This window comes from Rhinoraja longicauda, chromosome 21, assembly GCF_053455715.1.
Source record: "Rhinoraja longicauda isolate Sanriku21f chromosome 21, sRhiLon1.1, whole genome shotgun sequence".
Lineage (NCBI taxonomy): Eukaryota > Metazoa > Chordata > Chondrichthyes > Rajiformes > Arhynchobatidae > Rhinoraja > Rhinoraja longicauda.
Genome location: NC_135973.1, coordinates 1,339,239 through 1,357,441, shown reverse-complemented (window position 1 = coordinate 1,357,441; position 18,203 = coordinate 1,339,239). Strand labels below are relative to the sequence as shown.

General features: G+C 46.2%; 1 protein-coding gene across 3 annotated transcripts in view; it reads left to right on the top strand.

Annotated features, from left to right (window-relative positions):
* Positions 1 to 18,203, top strand: part of abat (4-aminobutyrate aminotransferase) — a 94,051-nt gene that overhangs the window by 25,922 nt on the left and 49,926 nt on the right. For all 3 annotated transcript variants that reach the window (XM_078417582.1, XM_078417579.1, XM_078417580.1), the window contains exon 2: positions 6,090 to 6,201. In XM_078417582.1, coding sequence (XP_078273708.1) covers positions 6,132 to 6,201 — 70 coding nt within the window. In that variant the 5' untranslated portion in view covers positions 6,090 to 6,131. The remainder of the gene's footprint in view (positions 1 to 6,089; positions 6,202 to 18,203) is intronic.

Here is an 18,203-nt window from a genome sequence, read left to right as displayed (position 1 = left end):
AGCCTCTCTCTCTCTCTCCTTGCACGTTAAACGGAGATACAGCAGTCTCCTTGGTGTGCAGCCCTAATCCCGCTTCCTGTCCTGTTGGCTGCATTGTGCTCTGGTAAATGGTTTCTCAGCAACAGAGACTGTGCTGGACTTGAATGCTAAACAGCCTGCAGTACTGATTAGAACAGGAGTGGAGAATCCTTTCTGAGTTAGCTCAGGGAGCTTGTACCCTGACATAGACAAGAAGATATCATATCATATCATATATATACAGCCGGAAACAGGCCTTTTCGGCCCACCAAGTCCGTGCCGCCCAGCGATCCCCGTACATTAACACTATCCTACACCCACTAGGGACAATGTTTACATTTACCCAGCCAATTAACCTACATACCTGTACGTCTTTGGAGTGTGGGAGGAAACCGAAGATCTCGGAGAAAACCCACGCAGGTCACGGGGAGAACGTACAAACTCCTTACAGTGCAGCACCCGTAGTCAGGATCGAAGCTGAGTCTCCGGCGCTGCATTCGCTGTAAAGCAGCAACTCTACCGCTGCGCATGCGAGCAATGAAGGTAAAAATAATGAACAGTAATCTCAACCCTATCCTGCATCAATGTGGATATCCTTTGGCAGATTCTTCACTGGTTTACCACATGTTTTACCAGATACCATAGTGGCATTTCAGAGACTTTTGGAAAGGCACATGGATGTGCAGGGAATGGAGGGATAGGAATGAATGGATACGTTTATTGGCCAAGTATGTGCAGATACAAGGAATGTGCCTTGGTGCTCCGCTCACAAATGACAACACAAACACACAGTTAACAATTAAGAATAAAGCATAACCACATCAAAACAATAAGGATACAACATTGCGGTCTAAACATGTGGGTGGAAATAAACCAGAGCAAAAAAGAGACCACAGACTTTGGTTATTGAGGAGAACTATCACTCGTGGAAAAAAGCTGTTTTTATGTTCGGCTGTGGCTGCTTTGACAGTCCCGAGTCGCCTTCCAGAGGGAAGTGCTTCAAAGAGTTTGTGGCCAGGGTGAGAGGGGTCAGAGATGATCTTGCCCGCTCGCTTCCTGGCCCTTGCAGTGTACATATGCATTATGGGTGGGCAGATATGAGTTGGTCTTGGCTTCATGTTGGGCATGGACATTGTGGGCCGAAGGGCCTGTTCCTGTGCTGCCCCATTCTATGTTCCATGTATCAGAAAAGCCTGATACACCTGGACCAAGATACGGTGAAAAGCGTGCTTATCCATTCAAACCAAATCACACCATTGATCAGTGTTATCATGCCCTACACCAGCACAACCGATGGTGCACAGATAGAAATACCAGAGTGCTCTCCAGATTGACCATTGGAACGGAGATTTAAGAGAGTGGAACTTGATAAATAAGGGGAAGGCAGCAGAATGGGATTGAGATGGAAAAATCGATCAGCCATGATTGAATGGCGGAGTAAACTCAATGGGGGCGGATGGCCTAATTCTGCTCCAATGTCTGATGATCTTATGGAACTTTTAGATGGATGATAATAGATCCTCTTCTATGAGGACCTATGGTTCTAGATCTTGGCATATTGTCTTGAGTTTATTAGAAACATAGAAACATGGAGAATAGGTGCAGGAGGAGGCCATTCGGCCCTTCGAGCCAGTATCGCCATTCATTGTGATCATGGCTAATCACTACAATCTATAACCCGTGCCTGCCTTCTCCCCATATCCCTTGATTCCGCTAGCCCCTAGAGCTCTATCTAACTCTCTTTTAACTTCATATTCTATGCAATTAGTTTATTTGCTTGAATGAGTTTCCCTCTGTAACATCTTCTCCAGAATCAGACCTTTTAGTTGTCAAATTACTCTTTGTAATTCTCGACTGACATCGCTGAATCAGCCTTAATGCTCTTCTCTGCACTCTCTCCCTCTCTCTCCCTCCCTCTAATATGTTGTCTGGGAACCCTGCAGGTTAGTATGATCTCTGGCAGTCTATTTATTTAGTTTATTGCTGTTTCACATAATTTGAAACTAATGAGATACGAGGGAATTGAAGATCATGAGAATTCCTTCAACTTCCCCTTCGGCGATTAGTCCTGCATTTAGGGTCGCCAACTGTCCCGTATTAGCCGGGACATCCTATTTGGGCTAATTTAGTTTGTCCCTACAGAACTGCCCTTGTCCCATATTAGTAGGGTGAAGTCCTTGGCACCCGTGAAGCACGTGGCAACCCGCCTCCCGGCCCGGGCGGCCACCATTAGTGGAGCAGGAACACATGGCCGCTGGCTGGGTGAGGTCATGTGGGGCGCGGGGCAGTGACGTCACCTTTTGTCCCTTATTTGGGAGTGAGAAAGTTGGCAACCCTAGTTGAGACCCTTCTTCAGACTTAAAAAAAGCTAAACTAAACTAAACTAAAAAAGCTAACTACACTATAGTTAGGCACAAAAAGCTGGAGTAACTCAGCGGGACAGGCAGCATCACTGGAGAGAAGGAATGGGTGACGTTTCGGGTCGAGCCCCTTCTTCAGACTATCTTCGGTTTAAACCAGAATCTGCAATTCCTTCGTACACTGTGGTTAGTTCAGTACCGAGACTGTGCTGTCAGAGGTGGGATTGCTGGAAGGAGGTGTTAACCTTGGAGACGCTGTGTTATGTATTGCATATCAGTATTTTGAGTATGGACTGCATATTTATCCTTGGCACACATGCCAGTCTTTGAAACAAATCTTTAAAACAGAATCTAATTATCGCATTATTGTTGGTGGAAGTTTGCGGTGGGAATATTGGCTGTTGGGTTCCCATTACAAGACTATTTTTGTTGACGTTTGAGAAGATTACAGCCAAGTTTACTTGAGAAGATTACAGCCAAGTTTACTTGAGAAGATTACAGCCAGGTTTACTTGATTACGGCAATGCTTTCATTTACAAGGGCGACACGCTCCTGAAGAAATGTTACATTGAACGGAAATTTCATGAAGTGAGAAAGCTGCATTTGTGCACCCGTACATGGGGATCGATGTACTAACGTAGAAAATGCAATCGTATAGAAACATGGAAACAAAGAAAATAGGTGCAAGAGAAGGCCATTCGGCCCTTCCAGCCAGCATTGCCATTCAATATGATCGTGGCTGATCATCCAAAATCAGTACCCCGTTCCTGCTTTTTCCCCATATCTCTTGATTCCGTTAGCCCTAAGAGCTATATCTAACTCTCTCTTGAACACATCCCGTGAATTGGCCTCCACTGCCCTCTGTGGCAGAGAATTCCACGGATTCACAACTCTCTGGATTAAAAAGTTTTTCCTCATCTCAGTCCTAAATGGCCGACCCCTTATTCTTAAACTGTGACCCCTGATTCTGGACTCCCCCAACATCGGGAACATTTTTCCTGCATCTAGCCTGTCCAATCCTGTAAGGATTTTATGTTTCTCTAATATCCCCTCTCATCCAGCCAAATTCCAGCGAATACAAGCCCAGTCGATCCATTGTTTCATCATATGTCAGTCCCGCCATCCCGGGAATTAACCTGGTGAACCCTCGCTGCACTCCCTCAATAGCAATAATGTCCTTCCTCAAATTAGGAGACCAAAACCGCACACAATACTCCAGGTGCGGTCTCACCAGGGCCCTGTACAACTGCAGTAGGACCTCCTTGCTCCTATACTCAAATCCTCTCGCTATGAAGGCCAAGATGCCATTGGCTTTCTTCACTGCCTGCTGTACCTGCATGCTTACTTTCAGTGACTGATGTACAAGGACACGCAGGTCTTGTTGCAACTCCCCTTCTCCTAATCTGACACCATTCAGATCAGGAGACACCATGACATCTGACACTATGTCTGCCTTCTTGTTCTTGCCACCAAAGTAGCAAAATATACTGCACATAGCTATGCATGTCCAAGACAGCAGCCCCAGAGTTCCTGTACACTGTTCAACTAAATTAGACATGAATATTTATTAAAATGAAAGCCACAAGAATGTGAGATGGAGTTGTATTAAAAATCTAAATTAGGTACAGTCATTACACTGGCACTTTCAGTCTATTGGGCTTCTGAGTGGAAGCATTAGCCAGTACTGCTTTAAACCAGTGACCTGAGTCTCCTGAATAATTATTTTTCGCCAAATCTGTGAAAACTAGGACAACACAGTAGCTGTAACTCAGCACAGCAACGGTGCAGATTAGAGTAGACACAGAGTGCTGGAGTAACTCAGTGGGTCAGGCAGCATCTGTGGAGAACATGGATAGGTGACGTTTCACAGAGTGCTGGAGTAACTCAGCGGGTCAGGCAGCATCTCGGGAGAGAAGGAATGGGTGACGTTTCGAGTCAAGACCCTTCTTCAGACTGATGTCAGGGGAGAGGGCGGGACTTGTCCCTGAAACGTCTCCCACTCCTTCTCTCTCGAGATGCTGCCTGACCCGCTGAGTTACTCCAGCATTTTGTGTCTACCAGAAAATGGAGAAGCCAGGAACTGCAGATGCTGGTTTATATATTAAAAAAACACCAAATGCTGGAGTAATTTACACCAGCATCTGCAGTTTTTTTTCCTTTGCAGATCAGCGTGTTAACAACTGTTGACAACATCAGCGTGTTGACAACTGCTGTGATTATAGATAATAGAATGCATAAAGTAAGCAACAGTTTTGAGAGGTGTCAGGGGTTATGGGGAGAAGGCAGGAGAATGGGGTTGGGAGGGAGAGATAGATCAGCCACGATTGAATGGCGGAGTAGACTTGATGGGCTGAATGGCCTAATTCCGCTACTACCACTATTGATCATATGATTTTTACACTATAGAAAGCAACAATGGTAATGAGGATATCCGGTCTGCTAAATTTCACTGAAAAGAATTGCTTTTCATTGAGAGAATGCACAGTAAAAGTGATTTTTATGCGCCAGGAAATATGTCATTAATTCTGCTCAGAAGTTGAGATTTTCACTGTTTTGTAATTTCTAATGAACAATCATATTCCGTGAGCGAAGCATGCACTGCCAAACAACCTTGTTCTCAGCACTCCGTTCACACACATCCCAGCGACTAGGCTTGTATACACTGGAATTTAGAAGGATGAGAGGAGATCTTATCGAAACATATAAGATTATTAAGGGGTTGGACACGTTAGAGGCAGGAAACATGTTCCCAATGTTGGGGGAGTCCAGAACAAGGGGCCGCAGTTTAAGAATAAGGGGTAGGCCATTTAGAACTGAGATGAGGAAAAGCTTTTTCAGTCAGAGAATTGTGAATCTGTGGAATTCTCTGCCTCAGAAGGCAGTGGAGGCCAATTCTCTGAATGCATTCAAGAGAGAGCTGGATAGAGCTCTTAACGATAGCGGAGCCAGTGGGTATGGGGAGAAGGCAGGAACAGGGTACTGATTGAGAATGATCAGCCATGATCACATTGAATGGTGGTGCTGGCTCGAAGGGCCGAATGGCCTCCTCCTGCACCTATTGTCTATTGTCAGTCAGAACGACGGTATTTGTTGGCACGGTTGATAGGAACGTCTATAACTCGGGCTTGGTGGAGCAAAATACTTTTAGGAATTGATCTCCGAAAGTAAAGGAAGTGGTTATGTAATCAATTGCCAAATAGCCACCCCATAGGTTCAATCAAGCTCATGTGACAGTTTCCTTAACTGGTCAGGCAGCTTCTGCGGAGAACATGGATAGGTGACGTTTCACAGGGTGCTGGAGTAATTCAGCGGGTCAGGCAGCTTCTGTGGGGAACATGGATAGGTGACGTTTCCGGTCGGTTGTGTAATAAACTTGTAGAAATTAAGGGGGTGGTTCTATATTCGCTTAAAATGAAGATGCCTTAAAATTAATATGTTGTTAAAGTGGAAAAGTGTGTGTGAGTCTGTTTCCAGTTTTATTGGTGCCTGAAGCCTAAAGATGCCACAAGTTGTGCAGTCTTACACTGAGAATGATTGACTATTTTTTAATATCATATGGAAACTCCCAATTATTTTTGTGGGGCCACAGAGCTGTGTGATGCAAAGTAGAAGTGAAAGATCACAGCCAATGAGCACGACAGATCACGTGTGGAATGCCTGATCACACAAGGACGATAAAGGTGTTAAAGCCGATGTTTGTTTTCTGTGCAGGGTTCTCAGCGGGGATTGTAAATAAACCTTCCAGAACCTACGATGGCCTCCACTCTTCTATCTCGGCAACTAACTCACACTTTGCAACAGAACCTCAGGTTTTCACTGACCCGTGAGTATTCATGTGAAACTTGCAAACCGTTATCCTCATTTACCATCCTTTCCATTTCAGATGTTTATTTAATTATTGTGAACATCGAACATAGAACAGTGCAGCACAAGAACAGGCCCTTCAGCCCACGATCTCTGTGCTGAACATGAGGCCAAGGATATCTCTCGTGGTCCTGCATGTGATCCATGTCCTTCCATTCCCTGCCTTTCAGTGCGCCTGTACACATGTCTCTTAAAGGCCACTGACATATTTGCTTCCACCACCACCCCCAGCAACACATTCCAGTAGGGTTGCCAACTGTCCCGTATTAGCCGGGACACCCTGTATTTTGGGCTAAATTGGCTTGTCCCGTATTAGGCCCGTAGGGCGCTGTAGGCCCGGCCAGTATGGCAGGAAAAGAACTGCAGATGCTGGTTGAAATCTGTGCCTGCCTTCCGGACAGTGCAGGCCCGGAGGCCTCGGCGCCACCTAACAGAGGTTGCCACCTAACAGAGGTTTCTTTTTTTTCCTAGTCAGATGTGCAGCACTTTGGTCAACGTGGGTTGTTTTTAAATGTGCTATACAAATAAATTGACTTGACTTGACTTGACTAGCAACCCGCCTCCCGGGCAGACACAAAGCTGGAGTAACTCAGCGGGTCAGACAGCATCTCTGGACAGAAGGAATGGGTACATATGTCTCTTAAGGAGACACGAAACGTCACCCATTCCTTCTCTCCAGAGATGCTGCCTGACCCGCTGAGTTACTCCAGCTTTTTTGTGTCTACCTTCGATTTAAACCAGCATCTGCAGTTTTTTTTCCTTCAAAAATATAACACCGATTTCAATGAAACTTCTTCCATTGGCACCAAAGGGACGATGGTGAATAAAGTGGGCCTAAAATTGTCGCACTATCGTGTACCGTTTTGGCTGTAGTTTAGAAACAAACAAACAAACAAATGAGAGTTTTAGCAGATAGATTAGTCCTGACGTTTATTGTGCCTTTGATGTATGAGTCTACTGTTTGGACTGACATAGCTCCCAAGATTGACACAAAATGCTGGAGTAACTCAGCAGACAGGCAGCATCTCTCGAGAGAAGGAATGGGCTCCCATGTGGTTTAGTCAAGAGAGATTGGAGAATTTATCAAAATAATCAGCCAAATCTGAAAACAAGGGAAGAAAATCTATGTCTTTCCAGCAGACAACACCCCCCCACTTCATAAAAATCATGATTATGAAAAATCATGATTATGATCATGTAAATCATGATTAGCAAAATAATGAGCCAAATCCCAAAAAGGGAAGAATATGCATATCTTTCCAGTAGCCCACACCCTGACCCCACCCTCATGGAAACAGCTTGCTCAAGCTGGGAATATTTGTAAATACCTGCTGGTGGAAACATCCTTCAAGCTGAAGAACAATGAGACTCAGAAGAGAGTCGGAGTGAATCCAGCTCACGGCAGAACATTGATCCCCGTGTCAACCGTCTCGTGTCACTAGGTATCTCCTAATTGTCCACGCGCCTTTAGTCTGGTTCAGGCTAGCCTCTGATAGCTCGTCTAGACCTTCTACAGCTTGCAGTCTTGGATCGAGCGCGGAAGGGCAGAGACACTTTTGCTCAGCTGGAGTGGCATCAGCGGCAGGTCCAAGATCGTCTTGGCATCAATGCTACTCCAGTATCATTGCCATCAGGCACTCAGACCTGCCAGCATCACTGATCACTGCCTGCCTCTCAGAAACGAAGCCTCCACAAATCATCAGATGAAACATAGAAACATAGAAAATAGGTGCAGGAGTAGGCCATTCGGCCCTTCGAGCCTGCACCGCCATTCAATATGATCATGGCTGATCATCCAGCTCAGTAACCTGTACCTGCCTTCTCTCCATACCCCCTGATCCCTTTAGCCACAAGGGCCACATCTAACTCCCTCTTAAATATAGCCAATGAACTGGCCCCAACTACCTTCTGTGGCAGAGAATTCCACAGACTCACCACTCTCTGTGTGAAGAAATGTTTTCTCATCTCGGTCCTAAAAGACTTCCCCCTTATCCTTAAGCTGTGACCCCTGGTTCTGGACTTCCCCAACATCGGGAACAATCTTCCCGCATCTAGCCTCTCCAACCCCTTAAGAATTTTATATGTTTCAATAAGATCCCCCCTCAGTCTTCTAAATTCCAGCGAGTATAAGCCTAGTCTATCCAGTCTTCTATGAAAGTCCTGCCATTCCAGGGATCAATCTGGTGAACCTTCTCTGTACTCCCTCTAAGGCTAGAATGTCTTTCATCAGATTAGGAGACCAAAACTGTACACAATACTCCAGGTGCGGTCTCACCAAGGCCCTGTACAACTGCAGCAGAACCTCCCTGCTCCTATACACAAATCCTCTTGCTATGAATGCCAACATACCATTTGCTTATTTACATCGGCGAAACCAAGCGCAGGCTCGGCGATTGCTTCGCTGAACACCTGCGCTCGGTCCGCATTAACAAAACTGATCTCCCGGTGGCCGAGCACTTTTAACTCCCCCTCCCATTCCCAGTCTGACCTTTCTGTCATGGGTCTCCTCCAGTGCCATAGTGAGGCCCGCCGGAAGTTGGAGGAACAGCACCTCATATTTCGTCTGGGCAGCTTGCAGCCCGGTGGTATGAACGTCGACTTCTCCAACTTTAGATAGTTCCTCTGTCCCTCTCTTCCCCTCCTCCTTCCCAGATCTCCCTCTATCTTCCTGTCTCCACCTATATCCTTCCTTTGTCCCGCCCCCCTGACATCAGTCTGAAGAAGGGTCTCGACCCGAAACGCCACCCATTCCTTCTCTCCCGAGATGCTGCCCGACCTGCTGAATTACTCCAGCATTTTGTGAATAAATCGATTTGTACCAGCATCTGCAGTTATTTTCTTATACCATTTGCTTTCTTCACTGCCTGCTGCACCTGCACGCTTGCTTTCAATGACTGGTCACCATTACTAATCAAGAACCAATCAATCTTCATCTTTCAATGAAGATGCATGCGTCTCACAACAGCACCACTGAATGTAACCGTGGCTAATTTGTCACAGCATTCCAAAAGGCAGCCTCTGGTACACACACACGCACACACACACACACGCACACACACACACGCGTACACACACGCGCACACACACACACGCACACACGTACACAAACACACACACACACACACGCACACACAAACACACACGCGCACACACACACACACATTGTTTATTTTCTTTAAATTGCTGCTTTTCCCTGGAACTGCTTCAAAGGCATTTTTCTTGATGAAATATAGCAAAGAAATTGGGCCCAATTTTATCCAAATGAGCAGTCTCTGAGAAGATGCCTGTTATGCCTCCCGCCTCCCATCCTATATATATATATGTATATATATGTATATCTCTATACTAAAACTTGTTTGTTTGTTTGTTCCTGAACTACAGCCAAAACGACACACGATAGCGCGACAATTTTAGTTGTCCCACCTAACTCACCGTCGTCCCTTTGGTGCTAATGGAAAAAGTCGGATCACATTGATCTACACATCAAGTAGGACAAAGCTTCACATTCAGGCCGTTAGATCATAAGACATTGGAGCAGAATTAGGCCTTTCAGCCCATCGGGTCCTAGCTGCTATTTGATCATTGCTGATCGGTTTTGCCCTCTCAACACCATTCTCCATAACCTTTGTCACCATTACTAATCAAGAACCAATCAATCTTCGCTTTCAAAAATACCCACTGACTTGGCCTCCACAGCCGTCTGTGGCAATGAATTCCACAGATTCACCACCCTCTGGCTAAAGAGGTTCCTCGTCTTTCTTAATAGATACAGCAATATAATTGAATCTAATTCTTCATACTAATGGATTTTCAAAGCAAATTTGACATAAATCAAGATATGGACACCATTGTAATGGGTTACATGTGTTTGGTGTTGTGTGGAGTTTGGGACTTGCCTCATGTGCATGACAGATATAAAGTTGTTTCATCTCTCCTCTCCAGGGTTTATTTATCCCCATTAACTCTGTACCTTCATTAAGGCCTCAACATAACCTACTTGCTAAATATAAAAAGGCCTCAGGTTTCCAGCACTGTTTACTAATCATCTACTGGACAGTATTGCACACAGCACTTGGCTTGCATTTTAAACCAAACACACAAACAGAAAAGCTGAGGAAATGAACTGACAATAATTAGCTCACTGGGTTTTAATTAAACACATTCTGAAGAAGGGTCTTGACCCGAAACATCACCCATTCCTTCTTTCCAGAGATGCTGCCTGACCCGCTGAGTTACTCCAGCATTTTGTGTCTATCTTGGGTTTAAACCGGCACGTGCAGTGCTTTCCTGCACATATTATGCTGTTGGCTGGGTGGTCGATGTTTTTCATTGAGTAGTACGTTGCACTTAGCAGATGTGGCTTGGCAGGATGGCAGCCAAGTCGTGTCTCGGGGAAAACTGTCTTCTGCGAAATCTAATTTGCTCTGGCAGGCACCACTTCATAGAAATAGCTGCTCTGTGCAGTGTCCAACTGCCTCCACTGGGAGCTCTTTACCTGCTTTGTGTCTCACTGACTGAGAGGACGGATCTTTGGATCGATTTCTATCTGTGCTATCATTAACCCTGATGCCGATGTGCATTCCAAGAAGAAAACCTATACAACAGATTTATGTTACAGCAAATTCTTAGAAGTACATGTGCAGAAAAATATTTAAAGCCCATAGCTTTGTGTATGTTAACTGGATCATTACATAACCGGGAAAATATCCTTGCTTGTGTAGTTATCTTCTTTCGATATGTAAAAAGGAAAAGATTAGTGAAGACGAATGTACAATCAGAGACAGCTGAATTTATAATGGGAAACAAGGAAATGGCAGAACAGTTAAACGAGTACTTTGGTTCTGTCTTCACGAAGGAAGACATAAACAATTTCTCGGAAATATTAGGGGAACGAGGATCTAGTGGGAGGGAGGAACTGAAGGGAATCCTGTAAGGGGTTTCTGCGCCGAGCTTTCGCCCGACCTAAGGTCCCCGTGCCTTGCTCTGATCCCTTGACCAGGCCGCGCACACTGGTTCCCCGTGAGTGGTTCGACCCACTCACCCCCTACGGTTCTAGACACTGGACTTAGATGCAGGAACGTTGATAGTGCAGAAAACTCAACCAGACCAGATTTGAAGACCAGGGTTTAAATGGAAAAGGCTTTTATTGAGCGCTTGGGACTATTGTCCATGAATACTTATACACAGTTCTAAACGACATATGCATAACTACACGAATACTTAGACACAGTTCTATTAGACATATTCTTGACTGTAAGATGGGGAACGTACGACACATCGCAAACTTGACCAACACATATTCATTTACACACCCACGTTTATTCAAACCACCCTCCCCTCTACACTAAAACTATGTCCAGGATGTGCAGGATCGGGGTACATGCTCACCATGGGGCTATTACTGGGGTTACTGGCTGTTCGTGCTGCTTCTCCGCTGCTTTCCGTGAGGGTCGTGCTTGTCCCGTGAGTTTCTTCCTTCCGTTTCTTGCGTTCCTGGCCAGTCGTTGCGAGCGTTGCTGCTGTCCCTGCTGCGAGCGTGTCTTGCCTGTCCCTGTCCTTTCCGTCTTCCTCCTGCCTTGCGTTCCTTGCAGTTTGTTGCCTCCTCTGACTTTTGTCTTGCATGCCTTTCTTGCCTGTCTTTTCTTCTTGCATCCGTTTTCCAGTTTCCGACTTCTGCCTTGCATGAGTTTAAAACCCAAAAGTCGTGGCCAGTTATACTAATTCTGGCCCGTCCTATCTCCCGACAGATCTCGGGATCTCTTTGTTTAAAAGATATGTATTGAGTTTTCCCTTTGTCCTGCGTTATGTCCGGGGGTACCGGGGATGGCCAGACGGTGTTAATTGGTATTTCGTTGAGAGGTGATGGGTTTAACTGGTTTCCCATCACCTACCAGGTAGTTTTCTATGGGCTATTGTGCCCCCTTAACGGGATTAACTGTGTAGGTCGGCTTGGGGCATTGTGAGTATGCTAATGTCAGCGCCCCAGTGTCTGGACTTCGACCTGGTTTCGCAGGTTTCTGCATGGCCAATATCCATCCATTGTTCTGGCCGTGGCTTTGCAGAAACCTAGAGACTGGGCTGTGGGGTTTTTGCTTTTGTGGCTGGTCACGAGGTCCTGCGGCCATCTTAGGACCCACGGATTGTGACATCCCTGGTTAAAACTGACCACAGCCTTTCCCCGCTATCAGCCCCAGCCTCCCATGTAAAATGTCCAAACTGCAGCTTTTGGTTTGATGTTGATTGCAGAATGAGGGAAAACTTCTCAAATCTTACAATCCACATTAGTCAGAAAATGGTGTTAGGTAAACTGTTGGGACTGAAGGCAGATAAATCCCCAGGGCCTGATGGTCTGCACCCCAGAGTACTCAAGGAGGTGGCCCTAGAAATCGTGGATGCATTGGTGATCATTTTCCAATGTTCCTGTGCATCACTTCCTGTGGACTGGAGGGTAGCCAATGTTACTCCACTTTTTAAGAAAGGAGGGAGAGAGAAAACAGAGAATTATAGACCAGTTAGCCTTATATCGGTAGTGGGGAAGATGCTGGAGTTGATTATTAAAGATGTTATAACAGCGTATTTGGAAAACAGCAACGGGATTGGTCAAAGTCAGCTTGGATTTATGAAGGGGAAATCATGCTTGACTAATCTTTTGGAATTTTTTGAAGATGTAACAGGAAGAACGGATAATGGAGAGCCAGTGGATGTGGTGTATCTGGACTTTCAAAAAGCCTTTGACTAGGTCCCACACGAGATTAGTGTGCAAAATTAGAGCACATGGTATTGGGGGTAGGGTATTGACATGGATAGAGAACTGGTTGGCAGACAGGAAGCAAAGAGTAGGAATTAACGGGTCCTTTTCAGAATGGCAGGCAGTGACTAGTGGGGTGCCGCAAGGCTCGGTGCTGGGACCCCAGTTATTTACAATATATATTAACAATTTAGACAAGGGAATTAAATGTAACATCTCTAAATTTGCGGATGACACAAAGCTGGGTGGCAGTGTGAGATGCGATGAGGATGCTATGAGGCTGCAGGGTGACTTGGATAGGTTGGGTGAGAGGGCAGAAGCATGGCAGATGTGGTATAATGTGGATAAATGTGAGGTTATCCACTTTGGTGGCAAGAACAGGAAGGCAGATTATGATCTGAATGGTGTCAGATTAGGAGAAGGGGAGGTGCAACACTACCTGGGAGTCCTTGTACATCAGTCACTGAAAGTAAGCACGCAATGAAGAAAGCTAATGGCTTGTTGGCCTCCATTGCGAGAGGATTTGAGTTTAGGAGCAAGGAGGTCCTACTGCAGTTGTGTAGGGCCCTGGTGAGACTGGACCTGGAGTATTGTGTGCAATTTTCGTCTCCTAATTTGAGGAAGGACATTCTTGCTATTGAGGGAGTGCAGCGTAGGTTCACCAGGTTAATTCCCGGGATGGCGGGACTGACGTATGATGAAAGAATGGGTCGACTGGGCTTGTATACACTGGAATTTAGAAGGTAGAGAGGGGATCTTATAGAAACATATAAGATTCTTAAAGGATTAGACAGGCTAGATGCAGGAAAAATGTTCCCCATGTTGGGGGAGTCCAGAACCAGGGGTCACAGCTTAAGAATAAGGGGTCGGCCATTTAGGACTGAGATGAGGAAAAGCTTTTTCAGTCAGAGAGTGTGAATCTGTGGAATTCTCTGCCACAGAAGGCAGTGGAGGCCAATTCACTGGATGTTTTCAAGAGAGAGTTAGATTTAGCTCTCAGCGCTATCAGATTCAAGGGGTATGGGGAAAAAGCAGGAACGGGTGCTGATTTTAGATGATCAGCTATGATCATATTGAATGGCTCGAAGGGCAGAATGGCCGACTCCTGCACCTATTTTCTATGTTTCTATCATTGATGGTCAACGTTTCATTTCACTCGTGACTGCTTTAATGAAAGGTAACTGTGGAAAGTGTAACACCAATGCTGTCTTTACAACATCCACCAAATCCACTGCAAGGATAAACAGAGCGGCATGTTATAAACAGGATCAGTGGGAGAGAGAGGATTTGTGATGGTGCATATTGTACAACAAGCTCCGAGAAGTCAATGAACTCCTCATTCATGAAACTGGCTGTGTAATATTGTATTTTCTCAGTGCCGCAGTTTATTTGTGAATTGGAAATATACTTTGAGGAGTGACTCACGGTGTGAGGCAGAAGGAACAGCATGGAGTTGTGTACACCAAACAGGCAGATTCAGCAATAGTTGCTGACAATCTCCATGCACGGCGGAGTTGATTTCTGACCTGCCAAAATGGTCCACCTCCATTCAGCTAATTTTTTTAGCAGTGGGATGAAACCTCCACAGAGCAGTGTTTAAAGGGATTGCCACTTGTGTGTGTCTTGTGTATTGAGTCTGAGTTTGGGACTGTACCTAATGTCAGTTTTTGGGGAAAGTCAGTACATTCCAGGGAGTGTATCTCAGGTTGTTTGTACCTGTGGTATTCCGTACATCCCTGGCATTATGTAGGGTATCAAACAGCGCTCACACAAGTGCAGGATCCTGGCAATATCAATGACCTGACCCCAGAAACCTAATCACTGCGATTGCAAGAGCAAATCAAAGGCTGGTTCTTCGGCAGTGATGGAATCCTGCTTTAGAAAGCCTCTGCACTACCTACATAGAGTCATCGAGTGATACAGCATGGAAACAGGCCCTTCGGCCCAACTTGCCAACACCAACCAACGTGTCCCAGGTACACTAGTCCCACCTGCCTGTGTTTGGCCCATATCCCTCAAAACCTGTCCTATCCATGTACCTGTCCAACTGTTTCTTAAACATTGAGATAGTCCCAGCCTCAACTACCTCCTCCAGCAGCTCGTTCCATATACCCACCACCCTCTGTGTGAAAATGTCACCCCACAGATTCCTATTAAATCTTTTCCCTTTCACCTGAAGCCTATGTCATCTGGTCCACCATTCACTTACTCTGGGCAAAAGAATCTGTGCATCTACTAAATCTATTCCTCTCATGATTTTATACACCTCCATAAGATCTCCCCTCATCCTTCAAGGAGTAGAGTCTCAGGTTACTCAATCTCTCCCTGCAGCTCAGACCCTCTAGTCCTGGCAATGTGTTTTAAGTCTAAAGCTGGATGAACTGTTCTTCACGGCCTTGTCTCAGAGCTGCTCCAGTCTTTCTCAAGAAGCAGGATGTGATTGTCAATGGGCAATCAGTCCAACCTGGGCCAGGCTCAGGTGATGCTACAATAATAATAATAATAATATTCATTTATTGTCATTGCAACGAGTACAACGAAATTAAAAAATAGCCAATCCTGACGGTGCGTACAAACATATATGCAATAAATGCAAAAACAAATAAATACAATTATATTAAGTACAAAAGATTTTTTAACAGTGTTGCCTAGTGCAGAAGGTAGTGTTCAGTTCTCGTATGGCCCTGGGGTAAAAACTGTTCTTAAGTCTGTTTGTTCGGGATTTGATCGACCTGAAACGTCGACCAGAGGGCAGATGAACAAACAGACGGTGGCCGGGGTGGGATGGATCTTTTATTATTTTGCCTGCTCTACTGAGGCAGCGTAGGCTGAACAGGTGCTCCAGGGAGGGCAGTCAGCAGCCGATGATCTTCTGGGCCGTTGTGATGACCCTCTGAAGGGCCTTCCTGTCCTTTTCTGAGCAGCTGGCATACCATGTGGTTATACAGTATGCCAGCACACTCTCGATGGAGTAACGATAGAAGGACATCATGAGCTTCTCCTGCAGGTTGGTCTTCCTGAGGATCCTCAGGAAGTGGAGTCTCTGCTGTGCCTTCTTCACTGTGGTGATGGTGTTGGTAGACCAGGTAAGATCCTCTGCGATGTGCGTACCCAGGAACCTGAAAGCGGGTACCCTTTCCACACAGACCCCATTGATGTAGAGTGGGTCGTATTCTACACTGGTTTTCCTGAAGTCTATTATAAGTTCCTTTGTTTTGGAGGAGTTCAGGACAAGATTGTTCACTGAACACCATGCTGCCGGCCTTTGGATTTCATCCCTGTAGGCTGTCTCATCTCCTCCTGAGATGAGTCCAACCACAGTCGTGTCATCCGCGAACTTGATGATGGTGTTGGTGGGATGGGTGGGGGCGCAGTCGTGAGTGTAGAGGGAGTAAAGGATGGGGCTCAACACACAGCCCTGTGGTGAGCCGGTGCTCAGTGTAATGGTGGAGGAGAGGTGAGGGCCTATTTTGACGGTCTGGGGGCGGTTGGTCAGGAAGTCCTTGATCCATTGGCAGATGGTTTGGGAAAATCCAAGGTCAGAAAGTTTGGTGACCAGTCTGCTCGGGATGACTGTGTTAAAGGCAGAGCTGAAGTCGAGGAAGAGCATCCTCACTAGCTCCCCTGGTGTTCAAGGTGGGTCAGTGCAGTGTGAAGAGCAGTATCGATGGCATCCCCTGTAGACCTATTTGCTCTGTAGGCAAACTGGTGTGGGTCGAAGGTGGGTGGGAGGCTGACTTTGATGTGCTGCAGGACCAGTCTCTCGAAGCACTTTGTGATGACCGGTGTGAGTGCTACCGGACGGTAGTCGTTAAGGCCGCTGATGACAGACTTTTTCGGCAGTGGGATGATTGTGGCAGACTTCAGGCAGGGGGGGATGGTGGATTTTAAAAGGGACAGGTTGAAGATTTTTGTGAAGACCTCAGATAATTGGTCTGCACATTCCCTCAGCACTCTGCCCGTCACACCATCGGGGCCTGCAGCTTTCCTGGGATTCACTGCTCTGAGCACGTGCTTAACATCATACTCCTGCACAGTGAAGGTGTTGCTGTCAGGTGCTGGAGAGGGTGTTATGTCTGCCACTGCAGCTTTCACCTCGAAACGAGCAAAGAAACAGTTAAGTTCCTCTGCCAGCGAGGCGTCGCCGTCGGCAGTCGTGCGGTTGCTGGTCTTGTAGTTGGTGATGTGCTGGATGCCTTGCCATACCCGCCGTGGGTCATTGTTGGTAAAGTGGTCCTCAATCTTCCTCTTGTAGGACGCTTTGGCATCCTTGATGCCTCTCTTCAGGTTGGTTCTAGCAGCACTGTATAGAGCTCTATCACTAGACCTGAAGGCGGTGTTACGGTCCTTGAGGAGAGACCTGACATCCTTTGTCATCCAGGGCTTCTGATTGGGATACAACCGGATACGTTTGTCGACGGTGACATTGTCAACACAGTTTTGGATGTAGCAGAGTACAGTTGATGTATACTCCTCCAAGTCCTGATCCTCAAAAATATCCCAGTTGGTCCTTTCGAAGCAATCCTGCAGCTGCGAGGAAGCTCCTTCAGGCCATGTCTTAACAGTCTTTATGGTGACTGGAGCTTTCCTCCTGAGTGGGGTGTATGCTGGAGTTAAGAATATGGACAGGTGATCTGACTGCCCCAGGTGTGATGGTGGTGCTGACCTGAAACCCTTCTTAATATTTGAATAAACCTTGTCTAGTGTGTTTTTCCCCCTGGTAGCACATCTTATGTGTTGTTCAAGTTTCGGGAGAACTGTCTTTAGGTCTGCATGATTGAAGTCCCCGGCTATGATGTGGGCTGCTTCTGGATATGTGCTCTGTTGTGAGTTTATTGCACCGAGCAGGTAGCCTAAAGCTGTGCTAGCGTTAGCATTCGGTGGGATGTAGACTGCTGTTACTATAACCCCTGTAAATTCACGAGGAAGGTAAAAAGGCCTGCATTTAACTGTTAGGAACTCCAGATCAGGAGAACAATGGCTATCCATGATTTGGATGTTAGTGCACCAGTTGTTGTGCACGTAAATGCATAACCCCCCCCCCCCCCTTGCTCTTACCGGAGTCGATGTTTCTGTCCCAACGAAACGCTGTACGCCCGGCTAGCTCAATGGCTCCGTCTGGGATAAGTGGATGAAGCCATGTCTCTGTTACTAAGAGAATACAACAGTCCTCAACGAGTTTGTTTGCTGATATCTGTAGTTTTAATTCGTCC